This window comes from Chenopodium quinoa, unplaced genomic scaffold, assembly GCF_001683475.1.
Source record: "Chenopodium quinoa cultivar QQ74 unplaced genomic scaffold, ASM168347v1, whole genome shotgun sequence".
NCBI lineage: Eukaryota > Viridiplantae > Streptophyta > Magnoliopsida > Caryophyllales > Amaranthaceae > Chenopodium > Chenopodium quinoa.
The window spans coordinates 3,074,731-3,100,761 of record NW_018745003.1 but is presented as its reverse complement, the minus strand read 5'-3'; the positions used below and the strand labels follow the sequence as shown (position 1 = coordinate 3,100,761).

The 26,031-nt window shown below is 35.9% G+C and overlaps 2 protein-coding genes and 2 long non-coding RNA genes across 7 annotated transcripts; 3 read left to right on the top strand and 1 right to left on the bottom strand.

Annotated features, from left to right (window-relative positions):
• Positions 1-547: 547 nt before the first annotated feature.
• On the bottom strand, positions 548-1,463 carry LOC110707915. Its single transcript, XM_021885993.1, has 2 exons — positions 1,421-1,463; positions 548-1,142 (listed from the first exon to the last, which is right to left on the bottom strand). Exon 2 carries the CDS (start codon positions 1,120-1,122, stop codon positions 706-708), a length of 417 nt encoding a protein of 138 aa, XP_021741685.1. The 5' UTR covers positions 1,123-1,142; positions 1,421-1,463; the 3' UTR covers positions 548-705.
• A 2,425-nt stretch (positions 1,464-3,888) lies between these two features.
• LOC110707914 lies at positions 3,889-4,857 on the top strand. The gene is made up of 2 exons (XR_002508614.1): positions 3,889-3,963; positions 4,240-4,857. It is a non-coding gene; the product is annotated as an uncharacterized LOC110707914 (long non-coding RNA).
• Positions 4,858-14,047: 9,190 nt separating this feature from the next.
• On the top strand, positions 14,048-19,495 carry LOC110707913. 4 transcript variants are annotated; one of them, XR_002508612.1, is made up of 5 exons: positions 14,048-14,588; positions 15,726-15,815; positions 16,794-16,899; positions 17,064-17,160; positions 19,144-19,495. It is a non-coding gene; the product is annotated as an uncharacterized LOC110707913 (long non-coding RNA). The 4 variants fall into 4 exon arrangements; XR_002508611.1 differs by having other exon boundaries at positions 16,791-16,899; XR_002508613.1 differs by having other exon boundaries at positions 14,049-14,588; positions 16,811-16,899.
• A 3,827-nt stretch (positions 19,496-23,322) lies between these two features.
• LOC110707912 lies at positions 23,323-24,322 on the top strand. Its single transcript, XM_021885992.1, has 2 exons — positions 23,323-23,432; positions 23,709-24,322. The coding sequence occupies exon 2, from the start codon at positions 23,729-23,731 to the stop codon at positions 24,143-24,145; it is 417 nt and encodes a 138-aa protein (XP_021741684.1). The 5' UTR covers positions 23,323-23,432; positions 23,709-23,728; the 3' UTR covers positions 24,146-24,322.
• Positions 24,323-26,031: the final 1,709 nt, after the last annotated feature.

The window sequence follows — 26,031 nt, the reverse complement described above, 5'->3', positions numbered from 1 at the left end:
TGTATGTAGACTCGTGGTGTATCTTTGTGCTGTTAAGAATTTCTCCCCGAGGTATTTCCTCGGAGTTGAAATTTGCCACTTAATAAACGAAACTCTTCCTTTCCCTAAGTAATGAGAACTAAGGGATTTGAACCCACGACCTCAACAACATACTACGCATGCATAACCAACTAAGCTATTTTATATTTTCATGAGTTAATAGAGCAATATATATTAATACCTAAGTTGATCCATGGGGCGGGCCAAGGCTCCGGATAAGCCCCTCTTGGATCCGTCTATACCACATACATAGGTCATTTTTTTCCAAAGTATTTCCTTCTAGGAAGCTTATCCATGTTATAATGTTAATTATGTTGATCAATCGGGCTTTATCGTGTTTTATAAAGTTAAGTATTAAGGAAGGCTTTTCAATAGCCCCCGGTAAATTGTACTCCGTAGATTATTATTGGCAACGAAGCAGCAAAACACATATACGAAGGCCTCCAATTTAGACTTGTTAATCAATATGAGAAACTTGGAATTACCCCCAATTTAGTAGGTAAAAACATATGAAATTAAAGTATTATTAAGATAATAACATTGAAGTAGTACATGAACGCATAGGAAACGTAAGCACTAGTGCAAGGAAGTTTTATTTAGCTATATTAGCTAGCTTGCTAGTAATTCAAGACCGCACCAGCATTATATTAGTTGAGCAACACAAGCTCAACCCCAAGTGACGTTAACTTCGATGGAGCCATACTTTCCGTTGATGGGTTGCTTCTCTTCCACACCAGGTCCTCTGACTAGAAACGTAACGGTACCGTTTGCAATTTCATCGTCGGGAGAAAGAGTATCATAATCCATCAAGTATGCTGTAATCTCCATTGCATCGGCGGCTTCAGGCACATTCACACTCGGCTGGCTTAAGGGAATGAATTCCCCTGGCCTCACGTCAATGCGTTGACTTTGAGGCCTATTAAACAGTGAAAATTGGTTACTGATTCCAAAGCGACCAGTTATGCTTCCGTAAACTTGTGCAGGATCTTCTCCATCGCCGTTGATGAGCTTAACACTCAGCGTAGCTTGAACATTGTTACTGAACATCACCTTTGTTGCTGCATATTCTTGAGTGCTGGCCATCTTTTGAGTATATTATTCTCCTACATACAAACCACAAATTATCAATTAAAATGAAAAAAACACATGCTTTAGTGTCAAATACTAATTAAGATACCAATAAGACAAGGCCTAGTGGTTAAGACTGAAGGTTTGTGACTCTGTTTACAATATATCATTGTTTCAAATCACACACCCCTATTTGTAACTTGTATTGCCTTTGTAATCCAGTCGGACCAAAAGAAAAAAAATACTAAACTATTTAAAATCAGTGAATTGAGCAAGCTAATTAATTAAAGAGATCAATAGCTTAGGCAGTTACCTTAATCAAGTATGACCTTCTTCTGTATGTATCTGTCTGACTTGCAAACAATAATGCCATGCTTGCCCACCTTTATATAGTGGGAGAAGATGTGATGGAGGCAATATTTAATTAATTGATTCGATGATGTGATTCTTTGGGGCCTATATTTAGCTCATCAGAATGTGATTCTTAAGCCTATTCTCAAAACGTTTTGTTCTTTTAAATAAATTATATAATAATTTAAGAGAATTTTTCAGTAGTCTCTTATTCTTTGGATATTGTTGCTTGAGGGCCGGATCAATCTTTCTTATTCTTAGATTTCTACTTGTAAAAATCATATATCGATACAAGTATACAACGTGCACCCATTGGATATTGTTGCTTGAGGACGACAAATGATTAGCCCCCACATCCGATTCTAACTATCAAATACCTAACATTTTCACCATTATGATTAAAGTCTTATCAAATATTTAGAGGGAGTACCATACTATGGTCTCTTTTGTATGATCCCATTCATCGTCAATGCCCTTTTTGCGATGGTCATTTGGTTGGTCTTGAATTTTTTTTTTTTTTTTTTTTTTACACACGTATTTCACTTTTGCTATGGGGAAAAATTTTAATTTAGTTTTACTACCATAAAAAAAACAAGTCTGTTAAAAATTGCTACCATTAATGGAATCTGTTGGGGTTCCGTTAAGTTATTCAAAAAATTAAAAAAGAAAAAATTAATTATTTTAAGAAAAAGAAAAACCCAGCCACCACCTTCAACTGCCAGCCATCACCCGTCAGCCACCCTCCCCCTTGCCCTGCCGACGCCCAAAGCGTCGCCCGGTGCTGGCGACTCCATCCTCTCCTTCTCCCTTTCCTCTACCTACGCAACCTTTCCCATCCCTTATCCTTTTCTCTCTCGCTGCCCCAACCCCCATCCCAAACCGGAAACCACCTCCCTCCCCATTCGCCCCACCAAAATTGGCCCCCCTTCCCATTCCCCACGGAATCGACCCCCTCCCTTCCCTACCTTTTTTTGGCCACCCCTAACCCTAAACCACCACCCCGAAACCACCATAAGCGAAACCCTAAAACCCGTTTAGGCTGGTTTCGGGCTGGTGCTTTAGGGTTAGAGGTTTTGGTTTTTGGTGCTGGGGAGTGGGGCGACTTGTTCAGAGGGAGGAGCAAGCAGCAGTAGCAGCGCTTTTTGGACTTTTTTTGGTGTGGCGAGAGGTTGAAGGTGCGTAATGGTGGTGCGGTGGGAAGAGCTGTCGTGGTAATTGAGAGGAGTAAGGGATGGTACGATGGTTGAAAGGTTGGGTTAAGGTCGCGACGATGGAGAAAAGGGAGGGGAAGTGGGGTCGCAGGCGCCGGGCGACGCTTTGGGCGCCAGTCTCCGACAGGGGGGAGGGGGATTGCTGGGCAGTGATGGTGGCTGGGTGTTTTTATTTTCTTTTTTTTCTGGTGGGTCAAGGTGGCTGACGGGAAGGTAATGAGGGTGTCTGAGGAGGGAGGGGTGGCAGTGAGGGTTTGTTAGATCTCACTAACGGGAAATAGTAACTAAAAGTGATATGTGGTAGCAATTTTTTAACAATTTGTTTTTGTATGGTAGTAAAAGAAAAATAAAATTTTCTCAGCAAAAGTGAAATACATGTGTTTTGTTGGTAGCAAAAGTGAAAATTTCCTTTTTTTTTTTTAAGTATTAGATTCTTTGATATAGACTTGAGAGTTGAACAACTTTTTTGATATTCTTAATAATAATTTTCCTTTGGTCCTTTTTATTTTTTCTCACTTTTAAACTTTTGTCAAGAAAAAATTTCAACTCGAAAAAACATAAAGGATCGGATAGAGAATTTTTTTATCAACAAAATATTATTTCTCATCTCTTCAGTTTATATCAAAGAATCTAATTAGTTTCATCAATAAAACGTACATAATTCTTTCATTTAAAAAAAGAAGAAGAAGAAGAATCTATATTTTATTATAAATAAAAAATTTCTATAGAAATTTTACTAATACATCGATATTTAAGTGTGGTCAGAGTTACTTATTCAGGGGTTACTTGATCAGGGGTTACTCTGTCAGTAAGGGATTACTCGGTCAGTAAGGGATTACTCGATCACGGGTTACTCGGTCGGTCAGGGGTAACTTGGTCAAGGCTTACTTATTCAGTCAGAGGTTACTCGGTCGGTCAGAAATTACTTATTCAGGGGTTAATTGATCAGTTAGGAGTTACTCGATCGGTCAAGAGTTACCCCTAAGTAACCCTGCCCACACGGTGAAAAGCCACATATGAAAATTTGTGTTACTAATATATTGCGGAATATAACTAAAAAAATCTCTTAAATTATTATATAATTTATTTAAAAGAACAAAACGTTTTGAGAATAGGCTTAAGAATCACATTCTGATGAGCTAAATATAGGCCCCAAAGAATCACATCATCGAATCAATTAATTAAATATTGCCTCCATCACATCTTTCTCCCACTATATAAAGGTGGGCAAGCATGGCATTATTGTTTGCAAGTCAGACAGATTACATACAGTAGAAGGTCATACTTGATTAAGGTAACTGCCTAAGCTATTGATCTCTTTAATTAATTAGCTTGCTCAATTCACTGATTTTAAATAGTTTAGTATTTTTTTCTTTTGGTCCGACTGGATTACAAAGGCAATACAAGTTACAAATAGGGGTGTGTGATTCGAAACAATGATATATTGTAAACAGAGTCACAAACCTTCAGTCTTAACCACTAGGCCTTGTCTTATTGGTATCTTAATTAGTATTTGACACTAAAGCATGTGTTTTTTCATTTTAATTGATAATTTGTGGTTTGTATGTAGGAGAATAATATACTCAAAAGATGGCCAGCACTCAAGAATATGCAGCAACAAAGGTGATGTTCAGTAACAATGTTCAAGCTACGCTGAGTGTTTAAGCTCATCAACGGCGATGGAAGAAGATCCTGCACAAGTTTACGGAAGCATAACTGGTCGCTTTGGAATCAGTAACCAATTTTCACTGTTTTAATAGGCCTCAAAGTCAACGCATTGACGTGAGGCCAGGGGAATTCATTCCCTTAAGCCAGCCGAGTGTGAATGTGCCTGAAGCCGCCGATGCAATGGAGATTACAGCATACTTGATGGATTATGATACTCTTTCTCCCGACGATGAAATTGCAAACGGTACCGTTACGTTTCTAGTCAGAGGACCTGGTGTGGAAGAGAAGCAACCCATCAACGGAAAGTATGGCTCCATCGAAGTTAACGTCACTTGGGGTTGAGCTTGTGTTGCTCAACTAATATAATGCTGGTGCGGTCTTGAATTACTAGCAAGCTAGCTAGTATAGCTAAATAAAAACTTCCTTGCACTAGTGCTTACGTTTCCTATGCGTTCATGTACTACTTCAATGTTATTATCTTAATAATACTTCGTAATTTCATATGTTTTTACCTACTAAATTGGGGGTAATTCCAAGTTTCTCATATTGATTAACAAGTCTAAATTGGAGGCCTTCGTATATGTGTTTTGCTGCTTCGTTGCCAATAAATAATCTACGGAGTACAATTTACCGGGGGCTATTGAAAAGCCTTCCTTAATACTTAACTTTATAAAACACGATAAAGCCCGATTGATCAACATAATTAACATTATAACATGGATAAGCTTCCTAGAAGGAAATACTTTGGAAAAAAATGACCTATGTATGTGGTATAGACGGATCCAAGAGGGGCTTATCCGGAGCCTTGGCCCGCCCCATGGATCAACTTAGGTATTAATATATATTGCTCTATTAACTCATGAAAATATAAAATAGCTTAGTTGGTTATGCATGCGTAGTATGTTGTTGAGGTCGTGGGTTCAAATCCCTTAGTTCTCATTACTTAGGGGAAGGAAGAGTTTCGTTTATTAAGTGGCAAATTTCAACTCCGAGGAAATACCTCGGGGAGAAATTCTTAACAGCACAAAGATACACCACGAGTCTACATACACGAAAAATTGAAAGTAAATCACACTTCAAGAGAAATCAAGGAAGTAACTTTAGACCATGAATTTAAAACCATGATTTGGATTATCGATCCAACCATGCATTATACAAACATTTAAATGATTTGATCAACTGAAACCTTGACGTGTAAATCCTCGTACGTACGTACTAATGAACTATTCTTGTGACCAGTGGCGGATTCAGGATTTCTGAGATGGTGAGTCACCATCAATTATTATGATACCGTTCTCCCGACGATGAAATTGCAAACGTTAACGTTGTGTTTCTAGTCAAAGAAGCTGGTGTGAGTGAGAAGAAACCCATGAACGGAAAGTATGGCTCCGTCGAAGTTAACGTCGTTTGGGGTTGAGATAGCATTGCCCAACTAATATAATGCTGGTGCAGTCTTACGAGCTAGCTAGTATAACGTACTAAATAAAACTTCCCTGCACTGATACGCAATGTGTTCATGTTTCCTATGCACTTATGTACTATTTCAATAATCCAATTATCTAAATAATACTTCGTATATCAATTACCTACTCAATTGGTGGCCTTCATATAAATATATGTGTTTTGTGGCTTCATTACTAATAATTTCTATACCACTATTATGTAATTACGTGTTCTTTGGTCATATATTAGCTGAATACATCAAAACTAAGTAACCGGAATAGAAAGAAACACAAATGAGAGATATGTATTAGTATATATTTGATGAGCATGATCGATGAACAGAACATGCTGATGAGGGACTTTTTGAATGATGCACCAATTCAAGCTCTTGGCTAAAATGGTCTAGCGTATGTAAATGCTATTGAGTTTGGTACCATCCTAACATCCTTTGTACCAAATAAGTTAAACCTATTCGAATTTCCATATGAGTAAAATTACTACATATAACTCAATCAAATAATAGGCTAGCTAAACTCTTTGCTTGAAGGGATGAGGTCGTTGAGCAAAAGACTATCCTACTCTATCTACACTTGCATTGGGTCAAGTTGTTCAACTTCTACGACGTACATAAACTACAACAAGATGAAATATCACAGAAACCTCGTTGAGTTACTGACAGTAAGAGCTTTACTTTGGTGCGAGATGTAGCATATCTATTAAATTAAAGCACAGGGATCACAAGTCACCAATTGTTTCTACTTTGTATGATAAATTATAAGAACTAACAAGTTTGATGATAGTAATTATAACTGAATTAGTTTTTCCTACTATACAAAGTAGCTCTATTTAATCTAATTGATATATAACTAATAATAGAAGTCACTAGATTATCTTTGCGAAATATAACACAGAATATGTTCTCATGCACATCACTAAAGGAATGAACAAACAATATAAGTATATGCTCATAGTTGAAAGATGACATGGCGAGGGTGCCACGTGACACATAAACGTTTTTTAGGAACGCTTTTAATATATAAGTATAGATTGCTCTATTTTAATGCATTTTTATGTATCACGTGCTTCACGAGTTTGTTTGTGTTTTTTATGATATTTTAGGTCCAAGGAAGAGACTTTGAAACACTTCAATGAGTGAGGAAAGACTTTAGAAGCAATGAGAAGAAGAAATGAAGCTATGGTTGCTAATGAGGAAGCAAGATTGAAGAGATAAGTTAAAGGGTCTTATGAAGACCCTGCACGGCTGTGCCAAACCTTTCACATCCGTGCAGGGGAGTTTAGAAGCTGAAGACCATTCTACCCAGGTTTGCACGGCCATGCCAAACCTTGCACATCCGTGCAGGGGAGTTCAGAAGCTGAAGATCATTCTGCCCAGCTAGGTTTGCATGTCCGTGCAGATGACGTCTCCCCAAGGCAGTAGCTACAACCTCTTTTTTTTAGCATTCAGCACGATCGTGCACTCTTTGGCACGTCTGTGCAGGGGCTGCACGTTCGTGCCAGACATTGGCACGTCCTTGCAGCCCTGTACGTAGTCGATTCCGATTCTTGTTTTCTCCGTTCTTTTAGTTTGGGGGTCATATAAATACTTTCTTTAGCCTATTTTGTAAAAATCTTCATCTTCTCTCTTAACTCCCTTAGGCTTATTCTCTTAATTAGTGCATAGTATTCCTCTCCACCCTCGGTTTATATTTTCAAAAACTCAATCATTTGTACAAGAATCAATTGAAGTTTGTTCTATCAATTTCAACAATCTCTCTAACCTCTAATCATCAATTTTAGAAATCTCTTTCCTCTTTCTCTCTTGTTATTTTTCTAATTTTATATGCTTTTAATCTTACTTTATCTCTAATCCTTGCTAATTGTTCTTGCATGTTCAATACATCTTGATTTTATCACTCCAACAGTTTAATTGAATAAATGATAGCTTTGGAATTAATTTGTTAGAATGCTTTCCACCATGTTTAGTGGGTAGTTTCTTAGTTAGGGGTTGGGTGAAAATCCAACCAAGCCATGGATTGATTGAATTAAATATCTTCATGTTCTACTTTGGGTTGATGTTATTTGTACTTGAGTCGATTGATTGCATGTGTATTTTGGTGGCCAACTTTATATTCATCATGTGTTCATGATCCGAAAGATTCTAGATCATGCATAAATATTCCATCAAAAAAATGGGCCTATAAAATTTGAGCCACGTACAACAATAAATTTGAAGGGATAGGTTTTTTTTTTATTTTTTTTTTTAAATCTCATAGTTTTCAAACAAGGTCTTATTTGACATTACATAATATCCTGTAATTTGATCGAATCTAATGGCATCTGATATAAAGGGGATTCGATCTAAGGACTTTGGAACCCCAATACTTAGGTATTACCCTAGGAGCTTAACCATCTAGCTAGTTGACATATACATGATATATAACGTCAAATTATATGTATGTAGCACTAGCTATAAGCGAAGCCTAGCTATAATGTAGCAACTTCACCTCCACATCATTTAAAGGGCCATAAAATAAATTATGATTAAAGTCCGTCTACATCATTTTCTCTATGTGGCACACCCGCTCTAAGCTTTTAGAAATAATGAAATTAGGGTGGGCTAATTAAACTAATTAAAAATTGAATTCAATCCGTGATAAACCTAATTCTTGGGCGCCCACCGGTTAAGGTCGCTGCGAGCCTAGTCAAAAGGACACATTTTATTGGGCTATGAGCGGGTTAGGTCAATGCAGGTTGCAACCCAATCGCGGATCGATAATGAACGGGCCAATAAACGATCAAGCAAAAAGAATAAATGGCAGAGAGTGAGGGATAGCTCAAGTGGTTAGAGCTTTCCTCCCGGTTCCAGAAGATCTTGGGATCGATTCTCACCCCCGCCCTTGTGGTTGTCTAAACACACAAAAATTTTCAAAAAAAAAAAAATGGCAAAGCCAACATTACATGCACATGAATGTGCAAATATCTATATAACTTATTTTACATTATTTATTTTCTTTTCCTTATTAAATTTGAGCAAATATTTTGGCCCGAAATTAAATTATTGATCCTACATTCCTACCCAATATAGACCATGTCCATTAAGGACCTATTAACCTTTGTACTAACTCTATACTCATTGGGCAAGTACCCGTCCAATACCCAGGTCTAGTCCATTTATTAATGGCTAAACATAGCTCAACTTATCTTGCATTTAAATTGCTAATTATAGTGCAAATTGAAATTTATATTTCATAGTTTATCATACTAGCTAGTTTCTACGTTTCTTCCTCCTAATTACTCATCCATCATCTTAAAAGCAACCGCATGCTTATTTAATGCAACTCTACATATAAACTATGAAATGTCAAATGAATTAGTATTATTAATCACTTTCATTCTGAGTTTAGACGCCACATTTTCATACTATTTCAGTATTATTTCTTCTAATTTATACTATTTCATTATTGTCGTTCCTTTTGAATTTTATGATATGCTATAAAATGGAAATTAAACTATGTAGTAATTTTTTTTTTTATTAGTTTACAATTGGTGGTAGCCTGGTAGGTATTCCAGGACAATATTGGATTAAACATCAGATCAATTAAATGGAAATGAGTTGTTAATAAATGTTAGAAGAAATATATGTTTTTTTTTTTTGACAACTGAAGAAATATTGTTAATAAATATATTGCTAATAAACAATATTGTAAATAAACTAATAAATGTTAGAAGAAATATTGTTAATAAACATATTGGACTAAACAATATTTCTAATGAGTTTGAAGACTCCACCTTGAACCGACTTGATAATGTTATATATTTAATGATGAAAGTCAATATGATATATCCTTTCTTTAATATATGATTAATATGATACTATTTCGGATATTATTGCTGTAATCCTATCACCTTATTGATAATATCCGAAATAGTATCATATTAATCATATATTAAAGAAAGGATATATCATATTGACTTTCATCATTAAATATATAACATTATCAAGTCGGTTCAAGGTGGAGTCTTCAATCTCCCCCTTGATGAAAGTCAAAACCTATGATTAGAGTAGAACAAAATAATTCAAGACTATTTCAAATAGACTATTTCAAAACAACACAGTAAATAATCGATATGCATATGCAGAAAAGTATGGCAAAATCAATAAGCATAATAACTCAGTATAAGCACAATACTAAGCATAATAAGCAATAATAAGCATAAATATATTTCTCCCCCTTTTTGACTTCATCAAGAAAGCCAGAAGAAAGAAAACAAATGTTGGAACAAACACTAAAATATTTAAAGTTATTTAATATACGCAGTTTTATTTCAAGGCTTTGACATGCAGGTCAAGGTCTTGAATTAAGTTGCAGTTTTACAATCAGCACAAATTAAAGCGTTAAAGCACGTACCTTAGCTCCCCCTATGAAGATGCATCCTTATTTAATATTCTCAATTTAAGCCGAATAAGAATGAATATATATATCTTCACTTAATGACTTAAATAAAAATTCAGCAAGTTAATAATAAAAACATCAAACCTTTACTTTTGAAGCTATCTTTACTCTTGAAGTTTTCCTGCACAAGAAAAGAACATTAAACCTTTCTACACCAGCCTGCAAATTTGGAGTCATAGTCAGGATGGACCATGTTTGGTGGTCGGGTTCCTTTAACAACCCATATTTGCTTGACTTGGTCTCGAAAATAAACAGGAAAAGAATTCTTAACAATATGAGGGTCATTTCTTCTAAAAGGACATGTTAACTTAGTATGACCCTTTCTGCAACAGTAAAAACATGTGGGAGTTCTCCAATTATCCTTAGCTTTCACAAAAGTGGTCGGGTTTTTCTTAGGAAAATTTTTATTGTATCCAAGACCACTTTTATTTAAGGATGATTGGTGTTCACCCAACATTTTATCAAGAGTTTCTTTTGACTTAGTAAATCTAACCAAGGCATTATGCTGCTCTTTGTATTTCCCAGTTAACGTTTTCTTTTCATTCTCAAGATTATTAATATAATAATTTTGAGAAGCAAGTTTACGTTTTAAAACAATATTTTCAGTTTTCAAGGCCTTGACCTTAGTGTCAAAAGCTGACTCTGAGGCCTTGACCTTGTTTTCAAAAGTGGACTGGGCTGCTTTGAGATCAGCTAATTCCTTAGCCAGTTTGTCAGATACGCTTGTTTGTTTGCTTAACTTTTCTTTCAGAATTTTTGATTCTTGAATTAAGCTTTCTTCATTCATAATCATGTTATGTAAAAAATCAGAAAGAACATTAGTAGGACTAGAGATTAAGTTGTTTACGATTACCTGGAGGTGTTCATCGTGATCCGCCACAAGACAAAGGTTAGATTTTTCTTCATCACTTGAATCTAAGTCACTTGATGAGACAACCATAACTTTCTTCTTATAATCTCTTTTTCCTGACTGCCTTTTTCTTCTTTTCGGGCAGTCCTTCACAAGGTGATTATCATCTCCACATTCGTAGCATTTCAAGGTCTTGACTTCGTTAAATGGCTTGCCTTTATATCTTTGTTGTCTGCCATTATCATTGCCCCTGGGGAACTTCTTTTTCATCTTTAGAATTCTTTGAAGACTTCTAGCAATTTGATCAAATGGATCTTCTTCATCTCCATCACTTTCTTCATTATCAGTGAAGGATTCTTCTTTCTTAGCCTTGAGAGCTAGCCCTTTTGTTGATGAGGCTGGCTCTCCATCGCTTTCATTCAAGGACATTTCATGGGTAATCAATTTCCCAAGAAGATCGTCCAGAGACAGAGTTCTCAGATCTTGAGCTTCTTCAATAGCCGTCACTTTAGGACCCCATCTTGATTTTGGAAGACATCGAAGAATCTTCCTAACCATTTCTTCATTAGTAAAGGTTTTTTTCCGAGAGAATCAAGGTTATTTATGATTTGAGTAAACCTTGTGAACATTTCTTTGACTTGTTCACTTTGCGTCATTTTAAACAGCTCATATTGACGCACGAAAATGCTAATTTTGGTTTCCTTCACCTGGCTGGTTCCTTCGTAAGTTACCACCAGTTTATCCCAGATTTCTTTTGCACTTTTGCATGCAGAAACTCGATTGAATTCATTTGCGTCTAGAGCACAATAAAGCAGGTTCATGGCGCGATAATTTTTAGAAACTTTTTCTAGATCAATTTGGGTATATTCGCTATCTTCTTTTGGAATGGTAATACCACTTTCTGTAATCTTTGTTGGAACTTTTGGGCCTTTTTGAATGATTTCCCAAATCTCTAAATCTTGATCTATCACGAACATTTGCATCAATGAGCGCCAATGGGCAAAGTTATTGCCACAAAACAATGGAGGACGATTTGCAGATCGTCCCTGAGCAAAACCACCATCACCATTTGAATTCATTTCACAGATTGTTAAATCTTTACGTGAAATCCTGAAGCTCTGATACCAATTGAAGGATCAATAAGGTGATAGGATTACAGCAATAATACTCTAGAAGGGAGGGGGGTTGAATAGAGTATGGACGTTTTTCGCAAAGGCTGTAATTTCAAGGTCTTGAAATCAGTTTCAAGGCGGAATAAACTGATTTCACTTTCTAGGTTTCAAGGCTTTGAAATGAGATAAGAATTAACGAATGAAAATGCAGTAACATAAAAAACGAAATGAACTAAAAGGACACACGATATGTTAACGAAGTTCGGCAAGAATGCCTACGTCTCCGCCTAGAGGTGTTTAACCCTTAGGATTTCAATATATTTTATTTCTTTCCCTTAGAGCACTAAAGTAGCTAGAAGCGTTTCCCTTCTTACCGCAATCACCCGATTACACTTTAGTCACTCAATTCCTAGAAATAAAAAGACTACCCAAAAAATACTTTAAGTATTATAAAAATACTTTTAAGTATATCTCTCTTGATATGATTCTTTTCGCTCTGAGATACACTCTTATTTTTCTCTCAAACTTAATTACATAAAAAGGTAATATATTTCTTAGAGAGAAAATATTTGATAAATAATGAATGAGGCTTTATGACTCTCTTTATATCTCTGTATGTATATCTTTTATATTTAAAACACTTGAGCCGCTTCACACAATTTATAAGCTTCAATAATTTACTGGAGCAATGAAGAAATCTTGTAGCCGTTTGAATTTTAAATTCAACAGCATAGCCGCTACTTTGAAGGCTTCAAAACTTGCCGCTACTTTGAAGGCTTCAAAACTTTGACTTCAAGTAGTTGAATATGTTCAGCCTATTTAATTGGAGAATAACAACTCATAGTTCCATTAGTAAGCAACAGAATATTATATATATCTATTTATAAAAACAGCTTGTTAATAAGATAACTAAGAATATAATCTAACTTAATTAATAAGATAAATACAAATATGATAATAGAATATATCTTAAATATATCACAAATCAGAATATTATTATCTAAGAAGATAAAAATCAGAATGTATATATTAGATAGATAAAAATCAAAATATATATATTAGATAACATAGAACTAAAATTCTAGCATCCAATTATTATCAAGATATATTAGCAAATATAATCATGCATATCACATAATATTATAACCATTCATAACTTTGACTTCCATCACACATAAATAAGATAGAATACGAAATCTTTATCAAGGTGGAGTCTTCAGAGTTGTTAATAAACATCAGAGCAGTATAAATTAGAAGAAATAGTATAAAAATGTATTGTCTAAGCTCAGAATGAAAGTGATTAATAATACTAATACATTTGACATTTCGTAGTTTATATGTAGAGTTGCATTATATAAGCATGCGGTGGCTTTTAAGATTATGGATGAGTAACTAGGAGGAAGAGACGTAGAAACTAGCATGATAAACTATGAAATATAATTTTTCAATTTGTACTATAATTAGCAATTTAAATGCATGTTGATTTGAACTATGTTTAGCAATTAGTATAATCCATGTGTTTCATTATATATAGTTGTCTGCTCAGTCAAACATGACGACTGTTATATATGGATCGGGCTACACCCATCATGGCCATCAACAATTGGTGAAAAAATTCTCCTAAAAAAGGAAGTTGTTAGAGGTAGACTTAGTATTTATACAAATTTTAAATAGACCTGATTCACATTAATTAATTTATTGTGAACTACTATTATTAGGGACCAAATTACACTACTACATTTTCGATCAAATACAACGCCCCAAAATGAGCTATTGCAACGCCCTATCCAAATGTCGTGGCAATAGATAGCCTATTGCAACGGTATTTTTATTGCCGTTGCAATAGAGTAGGCTATTGCTACGGAGTTAAAACTAATGTTCTTAGAGGTAGAGCTATTGCCACGGCTCTAAAGAACCGTTGCAATAGCCTAGCTATTTTAACAAAAATAAAAGCTATTGCAACGGTGGTATTGTATCAAATGAAAATTTTAGGTTAGATATAAAGCGCGCATTATTGTTCCCTCTAATTTTTTCACCAAAATTTTGAACAAACACACGTGATGTATGTTTACCCCAATTTTCTCACCCATTTTCGTTCTCCACTCATTCTCACAGACTCCATTTTCTCAATTTCTCACCCAATCTCCATTTTCTCAATTTCCCCCAATTCTCTATTTTCCCCATCATCTCACATTCAACTCCAGAAATTCACAGTACCTATTCTCAGAAAATCACGAAAAAAAATCAGTCAAAAATTCGAAGAGGAAAAAGACAAAGGTGGTGGCTGATAGCGACAGTCAAGCGGTGGTGGCGGCAGTCAAGCGGTACAGACGGTCCAATTTCATTGTTGCATGTCCCTTCCTTGAGCTGATTGCTCGAAATTCTCTTCAAGGTAAACAACGAATTTTCATTTTTGAGAATTAAATTTGAAGTTTTTGCTTTTGTGTTTGGGAATTTGTATTTGATGCCATGGAAGATGAAGTTTATGCTTTGGTAACTCTTGGAATTAAACGGCTATTGGGTTTCGTTTAGCAAAATTGAGATTTTTATTTTTTTATTTTTGAAATTAAACCTAGAAGTACTGAATTTTGGGAGGAGGTGGACGAGTAGCTTGATAACCCCATGCCAACAACGCTGACCAGAAGAAGCTTCTTAAGCAACCCTGAAAATTTTCATACCTTGTCAAATCCTCAAATATATACTGTAGTAAATATGTCAGCAAATTGTGATAATATGTCATTACTTTGGTTTTGAATTTTATAGACTTTTATTGTGTCAAAGGTAATTAAATTTAATAATTTTGGAAGTCATACTTGATTATATGTTTTAAATCTTTATCAAGTTCATTATGTGGGTTTATAAGATGGAAAATTATGGGATTCTTATCAATTTTTACTCTTACATTTGAAATCACACACACTTCATACCCAAGATTGGGGCTCTACCCATATTAATCCAACTAAAATGGTAAGTGATTACACATCATAGATAACCAGCATTAAACAAGAATTGTAGATGGCAATTTCGCGATCTTTAACAACAATTTCAAATGAAGCTCAAACAATTTACCATAAAGTATGTAAAAACAAACCATTATTAACAAAGGTACAAACCTACATCTCTCAATCTTCACACTGGACATAGCTTGGAATATAGAATTGAGCTACAAACAAACAAACCAACATACAAAACTACCGAGGGAAGTGCGACACAACCTACCCTAAAATTCTAATTTCTAAACAGCCAACATAGTGTACATCACTATTATTTTCGAACCGAGGGAGTACTATTGTCATTAGTATAGCAACCCTGCCTTCAAATTTAGGTAAGCTGAAAGCTACTGTAATGTAGTATACAGAACAACCAAAAAACAGAACCACCAGTGTTAGCACGACAACTCACCTAGCCACCTAGTGGTGGGCATTCAAATGTGCTGTCAATTCTTTTGTATTTTTTTTCACATTAGTCTTGTTTGTTCTGGTTTTCCTTTTATATTCATTCTCATATTTTCTAATATTTTGTTGGCAAGTCTCTATCTCGGGAACCAGACCAGGCAACGTTGGGTAGATAATAAAAATCAAAGTAATAAAGGGCAGCACGTTCGTGCTCCAAAATTAAGGTTGGTTGGCTATATTATTTTGAATCTGTTCAAATTACTAGCTCTGCATTTGCAAATTCTATGGTAATTTGTTCTGGTTTTCGTTGATGTATCTGAGTAATTGATTATGTTTCCCGTCCTAAGTTAGTGAAGGTGTGCCTATTCTACATTTGTTGAATTTTAAAGGGTAAACAACGAATTTTCGTTTTTGAGAATTAAATTTGAAGTTTTTGCTTTTGTGGTTGGGATGAAGTTGAATATTGATTTGGGGTGGCTGATTTGGTTCATTTATACATTAGAGATCCAAGTTTATTACTTTTTTTCTAATTGCTATAGCCATTGTTCAAGCTCATGTGCGTGCTTGACCTAAACGAACAAATGAATGTAATCAAGCTAATTAATCCACTTTGATATCTCTTATCTTGGACAGTAAGGAACTCTGATTTAATATTAATAGGTTGCATAATGAAGCTATATTTAGTTAATCAGATGACAAAATAGCATGATAAATTGAATGTCATTTACCCAATACTGATTGTGCTTCTTTTGTCTCACTGTTTTTATTTGTTCCTGATGGTGGACATCTGTTCATCAGTGATCAGAGCAGTTTTGAATCTATCCTAAGAGCACTTCTGTTTGAATAGTTTCCATCCTACATGCCTTTAACTTGTATGCAAATTGTCATTGGTCTAGACTTTGTAATAATTGGGAATAACATTTTTAATTATTTATACCCCTTTCTGGTGTGGTATTTAATCTACTTTTTACATTTCGCATGTGAATGTTTTGAAATGCTGATGTTGGGTTTGTATGAAGTTTTAACTACTGAGAAGATTTGCCAGTTGCCACAGGTGTGTATTTAAATGTGGTATACCAGGAGGTTAAGGGGGCATGCATGTCATTATTATTATTATTTTTTTTTGACATTTTATATTAATTTGGAATTCCCTTGTTTTTTGTTTTTCAATCTATTTTTAAACGTTATAATGCCAAAAGAAGAATGCACAACTTTACAGAAAGCTGGAGTACTATCACACAGAAGCAAGGCAAATTCAGGTAGTTAATTAATCATGTAGAAGTGAAGAAAGGTGTGGAAATTTTATGGGTAATTTCTTGCATCTAACATCTATTCATTTTTGTTCTAAAGACATATTTTATTTATTTTTAACCATGTCTAAGTATGCATATGCTCTTTTACTCAGCTAAAAGGAATAACAACTAGAGAAAATCATTTTGCAGTTACATAGTTTATACTTGTTTCAATAATAGGCATACCATGCGTGTATTAGGATGTCGCTTGTCATGACTTCTGAGCATCTGTAACTTGAAGAATGCAAACAACTCGCCAACCTGTGTCTCTGGACAGGTATGTGCCAAAACATTTTTTCTTTCCTGCATTTGTACAAATATTTGATATAGTTCATGCTTGTCCTGTTGCTTCATTTTTCCCTTTTTCTAGCATTTTCATTGCTGGAATCTTCAGTTGCTCTGCCTGATTATATAAGCTGGGTATTCACCCCTTTCTTTTACTCACCCAACTTTTTACCCCCTTCTCTTATTCTATCCTATTTTTTCTTACACACACTCAACTCTCCTAGAAACAAAAGTCGGCTATAAATGAAACACAAGGAGTAGAAATAGTCAATGTGCTGTGCATACAAAATTTAACTTTTGGGAGGGAAAGGGGTGGTTGTGGTCGTCATTGGTGGTGCTGTCATGGTCAACCTGGTTGTAATTCTTGTTATTATACGGAGTAGCTTTGTTTAGTTTACCTCTTATTGCTTATTCCAGTTTGTAGAAAAAAATAATTTATACGGAGTATCACCTTATTAAAATTAAGGTGAACTAACCTAGGCCAAGTCCATAAATCTTTACAAATCACAATAGTAGGGTAAATCAAAGTATCTTTATGAATAAACTAATGTAAAATGTCTAAATTGTGTTGAATAGAATACTAGTATTTAAAGTGACCAATAATACGAGATGGAGGGTAGTATTGATTTTTTTTTAATTTTTTTTTTTTTTTACTTTCCTCCTCTTTCTAGATAATAGAACAACAATTTGGAATGCAATGTGCCTTTTTAATGGAAAGTTCAATTGCAGTTGGTTTCTAGACATTCAACTTCTCTATTTCTGGAGATTTATAATATTATATGCCCTATCAATGGAAAATTAGACACGTTACTACGTTAGTCTTCACAAAAACGCAATCACTTATCTCAAAAAAAAAAAAAGGTGAATACTTGCCGTGGTAAAATTAAGAATTGCTTGTCATTTGACAATAATATAAATATTAGCACTAGAATTAATTATACCTTAAATGAATGCTTCTCCTACTAGAATTCTCCTACTCGTACTTTCTGTTTTCATCATACTACTTGAAATCGTACTACTTGAAATAGCTGCGCTCATCATCTCTGTTTATTATTGTTGTTTTCCCTGTGATTAGCTCCAACAGAACAACCCCAAAGCTGTAAACATCGCCTTTTCATGCGCCTCTTTTTTTTTTTTTTTTAGGAATCAGAACTGCAGTTTTAAGTTTAGGACTAACAGGAATGTAACTACACACTACATTTCGGAGTAAGAAACTTAATACTTGTGAGAATTTTTTGGCTTGAAGGCTACGAGTTATCTCTTTATGTGTGTCCTTGTGCTGTGCTAATGGAGAGGCACTAGACTCGTTTTCATGGACGGTGTTCCTCAGAGAGTCTCAGACATAGGCTATTTGGGGGGGGGGGGGTTAGCTGGGTTGTCCCTGTTACTGTTTTTTGTCATAATCAGGCGCAGTATAAAAAAAATTTAAGCAATGTACGGGGGCATGAATTTTCTGCACCGTTTTGATTTTTTTTTTTTATTTATTTTTTTTTTGATGGGAGAAGAATGATAAGGAAATTCTTGGTATAAATTTTGGCATCTTTACAGACTTACAGTTTTTCGCTTCTCTTAGGTGCACACTTCTAACAATTTTCCTAATGTGCCCCTTCCAGAAATAATGGTGGCAACTTAATTAGTTCACCTACAGTGCATGAATCTGGTGCTTTTGATTCTAGAATACCTTTGACTACTACTTAGTTCTATTTCTTGTTGGTTATTTAGCTAGTACTTTGTTATATTCCGGGGTGCTATTTTGTTTTTCAGACTTGGAATGCTTATCTTTTGGTAATTAATGTGGCTACTAACTGCCACTACAAATTAATAATATTTTCCTTTCCGTGTAATAAAAAAAAATTATTTGCTGCCATCTTTTAAACAACCATAATCTGAGCTATGTTGATTGTGGCTTTGGTATATTATAATTTATAATTTAGTTTAATTATATTTCTTTTATTTTTTTCAATTTTACGTGTAGGTGTATGGGGAATCAAATGGAGCGGAAGTATAGTGACTAGCCATCTAACAAATGGTGCATATATGTTGGCTACTCTTATTCAAGTTCCGGCTTTGTGAAGATTTGGATATTTCGGCTTATATATATGTTGACAATTTGTATTTTGGACGATCAAATTAATTATCTAACTTTTATTAATTATTAGTAGGGTATGTCATACCAAAAATAGGCAAGTAATATTTTGTAATGTACGTATTTTGCATTATAATTATTATATATAAATGATACTTTAATTTGCTTATGTTAGTATATTTAGATTTGTACCGACTAATTAATATTATATTACCATTCCATCCCAACAAAAAAAAAAAAACAATGATCAATCCGTTATAGTAGATACGTACTCCTATCATTGTATTAATTAGCTTTATCCATTGCAATAGGTTCAATTTCATCATAATTATTAGTCACTACTCTATTGCCACGGATAAGTTATGCCGTTGCAATAGGTTCAATTTCATCATAATTATTAGTCAGTACTCTATTGCCACGGATAAGTTATGCCGTTGCAATAGGTATTGGTCTATTGCCACGGATCAATGGTGCCGTGGCATTAGGTGTCATAAGCCGTTGCATTAGACCTACTGCAACGCCAGCAGATGCCACGGTACATGGCCGTTGCATTAGGCCTAATACCACGGATTTTGACGCCTAATGCAACGGATTTGGGGGTTGCAATAGATCAAAAATGTAGTAGTTACCCCTGACCGACCGAGTAACCCCTTACTGACCGAGTAACCCCTGATCAAGTAACCCCTGAATAAGTAACCCTGGCCACACATTAATATCGATGTATTAGTAAAATTTCTATATAGAATTTTTACTGATAATAAATTATAGATTCTTCTTTTTTTTTTAATGAAAGAATTATGTATGTTTTATTGATGAAACTAATTAGATTCTTTGATATAAACTGAAGAGATGAGAAATAATATTTTCTTGATAAAAAAATACTCTATCCGATCCTTTATGTTTTTTCCAGTTGAAATTTTTTTCTTGACAAAAATTTAAAAGTGAGAAAAATAAAAAGGACCAAAGGAAATTATTATTAAGAATATCAAAAAGTTGTTCAACTCTCAAGTCTATATCAAAGAATCTAATACTTAAAAAAAAAGGAAATTTTCACTTTTGCTACCAACAAAACACATGTATTTCACTTTTGCTACCGGAGAAAATTTTATTTTCATTTTACTACCATATAAAAACAAGTTTGTTAAAAATTGCTACCACTTAACACTTTTAGTTACTATTTCCGTTAGTGAGATCTAACAACCCTCACTGCCAGCTCTCCCTCCTCAGACACCCTCACTACCTCCCCGTCAGCCACCTTGACCCACCATAAAAAAATACAAAATAAAAACACCCAGCCACCATCACTACCCAGCAACCCCCTACCGGAGACCGGCGCCCAAAGCGTCGCCCGGCACCGGCGACCCACCTCCCCCTCCCTTTCCTCCACCGTCGCGACCCTAACCCAACCTTTCAGCCACCATACCATCCCTTACTCCTCTCAATTACCCACGACAATTCTTCCCACCGCACCACCACTACTCACCTTCAACCTCTCGCAACACCACAAAAAGTCCAAAAAGCGCCGCTACTGCTGCTGCTCCTCCCTCCGAACAAGTCGCCCCACTCCCCAGCACCAAAAACTGGCACCTCTAACCTTAAAGCACCAGCCCGAAACCACCCTAAACAGGTTTTAGGGTTTCGCTTATGGTGGTTTCAGGGTGGTGGTGGTTTAGGGTTACGGGTGGCCGAAAAGGGTATGGGAAGGGGAGAGGGGTCGATTCCGGTGGGGGAATGGGGAGAGGGGCAATTCTGGTGGGGCGAATGGGGAGGGGGGTGGTTTCCGATTTGGGATGGGGGTTGGGGCAGCGAGAAGGGGATAAGGGATGGGGAAAGGCTGCGTAGGTGGAGGAAAGGGAGGGGGAGTGGATGGAGTCGCCGGCACCGGGCGACGCTTTGGGTGCCGGCAGGGCAAGGGGGAGGGTGGCTAACGGGTGGTGGCTGGTAGTTGAAGGTGGTGGCTGGGTTTTTCTTTTTCTTAATAAAATTTATATTTTTTTTTAATTTTTTGAATAAATTTAACGAAACTCTAACAGATTCCATTAAGTGGTAGAAATTTTTAACAAACTTGTTTTTGTATGGTAGTAAAATTAAATTAAAATTTTCCCCGATAGCAAAAGTGAAATACGTGTGTAAAAAAAAAAAAAAAATCAAGACTAACCAAATGACCATCACAAATAGGGCATTGACGATGAATGGGATCATACAAAAGAGACCATAGTATGGTACTCCCTCTGATTCTAAATGTTTGATAAGACTTTAATCATAATCGTGAAAATGTTAGGTATTTGATAGTTAGAATCGGATGTGGGGGCTAATCATTTGTCGTCCTCAAGCAACAATATCCAATGGGTGCACGTTGTATACTTGTATCGATATATGATTTTAACAAGTAGAAATCTAAGAATAAGAAAGATTGATCCGGCCCTTTAGCTTTACTGGCAAAAGGGAGGGCGAGCTTGCTTTCACTAGCACTCTAAGTGGCCGGGGAACTTCCATGTTGGTTCATAACTTCATACAATTGTAAATTTAAGATCTAAAGCAACTTGAAAACTCATACAATCATACAACTCTGTATATAATATGATAGAACTTAAGAATTACTGAAAAATTTTGCAAAAATTGTCCCTTGAACTAGGGTTTGGAATATGGAAAAAGTAGGAATATGCACATACTCTGTAGTTTACAAGTCCACAAAACTTCCCCTCAGACATAACTAAAGTTCTCCGTACCAATAAAGTAGGCTTATCTACTTCTCTGTAGCACTTATTTTAAGGAGAACACCCCCTCGTTAACTTAGTTCAGTTCAACAACTTTCTTCCCAGTTATATGTACTTATTAAAATTAAATAAAGTTGTTTAATTATAAATTGTACTTTATATTTGGGTAACCCTTACTTTTCCTAATTCGAATATATTATATGAAATCATGTGATCTTATTTGTCCCGAAATCAGTGAAAAAGTTGAATAAAATAGACCTGAACCTTATTATGTACAGAGGAAAAAAAAAAGGTATTAGTGTTTGATAAAATTGGGTCATTACTTAAAGCGAAGCAATTTTCTTTCTTTGAAAAAACTGATCAATATAAATCATTATTAACCAATATAATTTGCATATATCATAAAGTACATATAATGGGAAGTATAATTTTTTGTATGTGGCCTGCTGTACCATACGCCAGGGGTTACTCGAGTTGTCGGGGTTACTCGAGTTACTCGGTCAGGGTTACTCAAGTTAGTCGGACAGGGGTTACTTGAGTTACTCCTGACCGAGTAAACCCCTCAAGTAACCCCTGACCGAGTAACCCCTCGATTAATCCATGATCGAACCCATCGAGTAACCCCTAACCGAGTATCCTCTCAAGTAACCCCTAACCGATTAACCCCTCAAGTAACCCCTGACCGAACTCCGTAAGTAACTGTTGGCCGAATTACTCGGGTAACCCCTGACCGAACTCCTTAAATAAAACCTAACCGAGTAACTCGAGTAACCTATGATCTAGTAACCCTTAACCGAGTAACTCGAGTAATCCTTGACCGAGTAACTCGAGTAACCCCTGACTGAGTAACCCCTCAAGTAACCCTTGACCGAGTGAACCCCTCGAGTAACCCCTGTCCGAACCCTTTAAATAACCCTTGACTGAGTAACTTGAATAACCCCTTACTGAATAATTCGGATAACTCCTAACAATATAAATCGAATAACTCCTATCACACGGTGTCTGCTGAACCATAAAAATTTCTGCTTGTTTATAAATAAACAAGCACAACCAAAAAGTTTATGCTTGTTTATTTATTAAAAGAACAAAACGTTTTGGGAGACAAGTTTAGGAATGACATTCGGATAAGAGCATAGATTTAAAAAGTTTGATGATAAGGTTATTGGAATAATAATTGGTCCCAAAGAATAGAATTTGCAGTGCCCAAAAACCAAGTAATAACTGAAAAATTCTATTAAATTATTATATAATTTATTTAAAAGAACAAAACGTTTTGAGTATATGCTTAAGAATCACATTCTGATGAGCTAAATATAGGCCCCAAAGAATCACATCATCGAATCAATTAATTAAATATTGCCTCCATCACATCTTCTCCCACTATATAAAGGTGGGCAAGCATGGCATTATTGTTTGCAAGTCAGACAGATTACATACAGAAGAAGGTCATACTTGATTAAGGTAACTGCCTAAGCTATTGATCTCTTTAATTAATTAGCTTGCTCAATTCACTGATTTTAAATAGTTTAGTATTTTTTTCTTTTGGTCCGACTGGATTACAAAGGCAATACAAGTTACAAATAGGGGTGTGTGATTCGAAACAATGATATATTGTAAACAGAGTCACAAACCTTCGGTCTTAACCACTAGGCCTTGTCTTATTGGTATCTTAATTAGTATTTGACACTAAAGCATGTGTTTTTTCATTTTAATTGATAATTTGTGGTTTGTATGTAGGAGAATAATATACTCAAAAGATGGCCAGCACTCAAGAATATGCAGCAACAAAGGTGATGTTCAGTAACAATGTTCAAGCTACGCTGAGTGTTAAGCTCATCAACGGCGATGGAGAAGATCCTGCACAAGTTTACGGAAGCATAACTGGTCGCTTTGGAATCAGTAACCAATTTTCACTGTTTAATAGGCCTCAAAGTCAACGCATTGACGTGAGGCCAGGGGAATTCATTCCCTTAAGCCAGCCGAGTGTGAATGTGCCTGAAGCCGCCGATGCAATGGAGATTACAGCATACTTGATGGATTATGATACTCTTTCTCCCGACGATGAAATTGCAAACGGTACCGTTACGTTTCTAGTCAGAGGACCTGGTGTGGAAGAGAAGCAACCCATCAACGGAAAGTATGGCTCCATCGAAGTTAACGTCACTTGGGGTTGAGCTTGTGTTGCTCAACTAATATAATGCTGGTGCGGTCTTGAATTACTAGCAAGCTAGCTAATATAGCTAAATAAAACTTCCTTGCACTAGTGCTTACGTTTCCTATGCGTTCATGTACTACTTCAATGTTATTATCTGAATAATACTTCGTAATTTCATATGTTTTTACCTACTAAATTGGGGGTAATTCCAAGTTTCTCATATTGATTAACAAGTCTAAATTGGAGGCCTTTGTATATGTGTTTTGCTGCTTCGTTGCCAATACTTTAGAAAAAAATGACCTTTGTATGTGGTATAGACGGATCCAAGAGGGGCTTACCCCGAGCCTTGGCCCGCCCCATGGATCAACTTAGGTATTAATATATATTGCTCTATTAACTCATGCAAATATAAAATAGCTTAGTTGGTTATGCATGCTTAATATGTTGTTGAGGTCGTGGGTTCAAATCCCTTAGTTCTCATTACTTAGGGGAAAGAAGAGTTCGTTTATTAAGTGGCAAATTTCAACTCCGAGGAAATACCTCGGGGAGAAATTCTTAACAGCACAAAGATACACCACGAGTCTACATACACGAAAAATTGAAAGTAAATCACACTTCAAGAGAAATCAAGGAAGTAAATTTAGACCATGAATTTAAACCATGATTTGGAATATCCAACCATGCATTATATATACAAACATTTAAATGATTTGATCAACTGAAACCTTGGCGTGTAAATCCACGTACGTACGTACGTACTAATGAACTATTCTTGTGACCAGTGGCAGATTCAGGATTTCCGAGATGGTGAGTCACCATCAATTATTATGATACCGTTCTCCCGAGGATGAAATTGCAAACGGTAACGTTGTGTTTCTAGTCAAAGAAGCTGGTGTGAGTGAGAAGAAACCCATGAACGGAAAGTATGGCTCCGTCCAAGTTAACGTCTTTTGGGGTTGAGCTAGCATTGCCCAACTAATATAATGCTGGTTTAGTCTTACGAGCTAGCTAGTATAACGTACTAAATAAAACTTCCCTGCACAGATACGCAATGTGTTCATGTTTCCTATGCACTTATGTACTATTTCAATAATCCAATTATCTAAATAATACTTCGTATATCAATTACCTACTCAATTGGTAGCCTTCATATAAATATATGTGTTTTGTGGCTTCATTACTAATAATTTCTATACCACTATTATGTAATTACGTGTTCTTTGGTCATATATTAGCTGAATACGTCAAAAACTAATAATAGAAGTCACTAGATTATCTTTGCGAAATATAACACAGAATATGTCCTCATGCACATCACTAAACAAAACAGAATTTTGAGCTTTGAAAAATGATCAACTACTAATGGAATGAACAAGACTAACCAATGACCATCACAAGTCGGGCATTGACAAGGGTTAATATGAATAGGATCATACAAAGGAGACCATTGTATGGTAGCATTCCCTTTGGAAAGTTTGCAAACGTAGAATCCTTTTCCTTTACATCCTAGACATGGTTTCGCCTCGCTTTTCTGCAGCAAATAAGACCAATTTGCAAAAGTGTTAAGACTGTTAGGTATCTGACAGTTAGAACGGGGGATTATATCCTTACAATTAGAAGATTGAAGAGGATACCCTTTTAGCTTCAGTGATGGATTGGATGACTTTGATGGTGGAAGAAGTGGCGCCTGGCCAGGACGCCGCCAACGTGGCGGTGGCGCCTGGCAGGGAAGCCTACCCCATGGCAGGGGCGCCTGGCCAGGACGCCAGCACCGTGGCTGGGGCGCCTGGCCAGGACGCACCCCAGGCCAGGCGCCCCAGCCACGGTGCTGGCGTCCTGGCCAGGTGCCCCAGCCATGTTTATCTTTTTTTTTTAATTTTATTTAAAGTTTTGTTTTTGTTTTTG

What these genes read in the sequence shown, in the direction of transcription:
- LOC110707915 (XM_021885993.1), bottom strand. Translation starts at nt 1,122, where the DNA reads ATGGCCAGCACTCAAGAATATGCAGCAACAAAGGTGATGTTCAGTAAC.
- LOC110707912 (XM_021885992.1), top strand. Translation starts at nt 23,729, where the DNA reads ATGGCCAGCACTCAAGAATATGCAGCAACAAAGGTGATGTTCAGTAAC.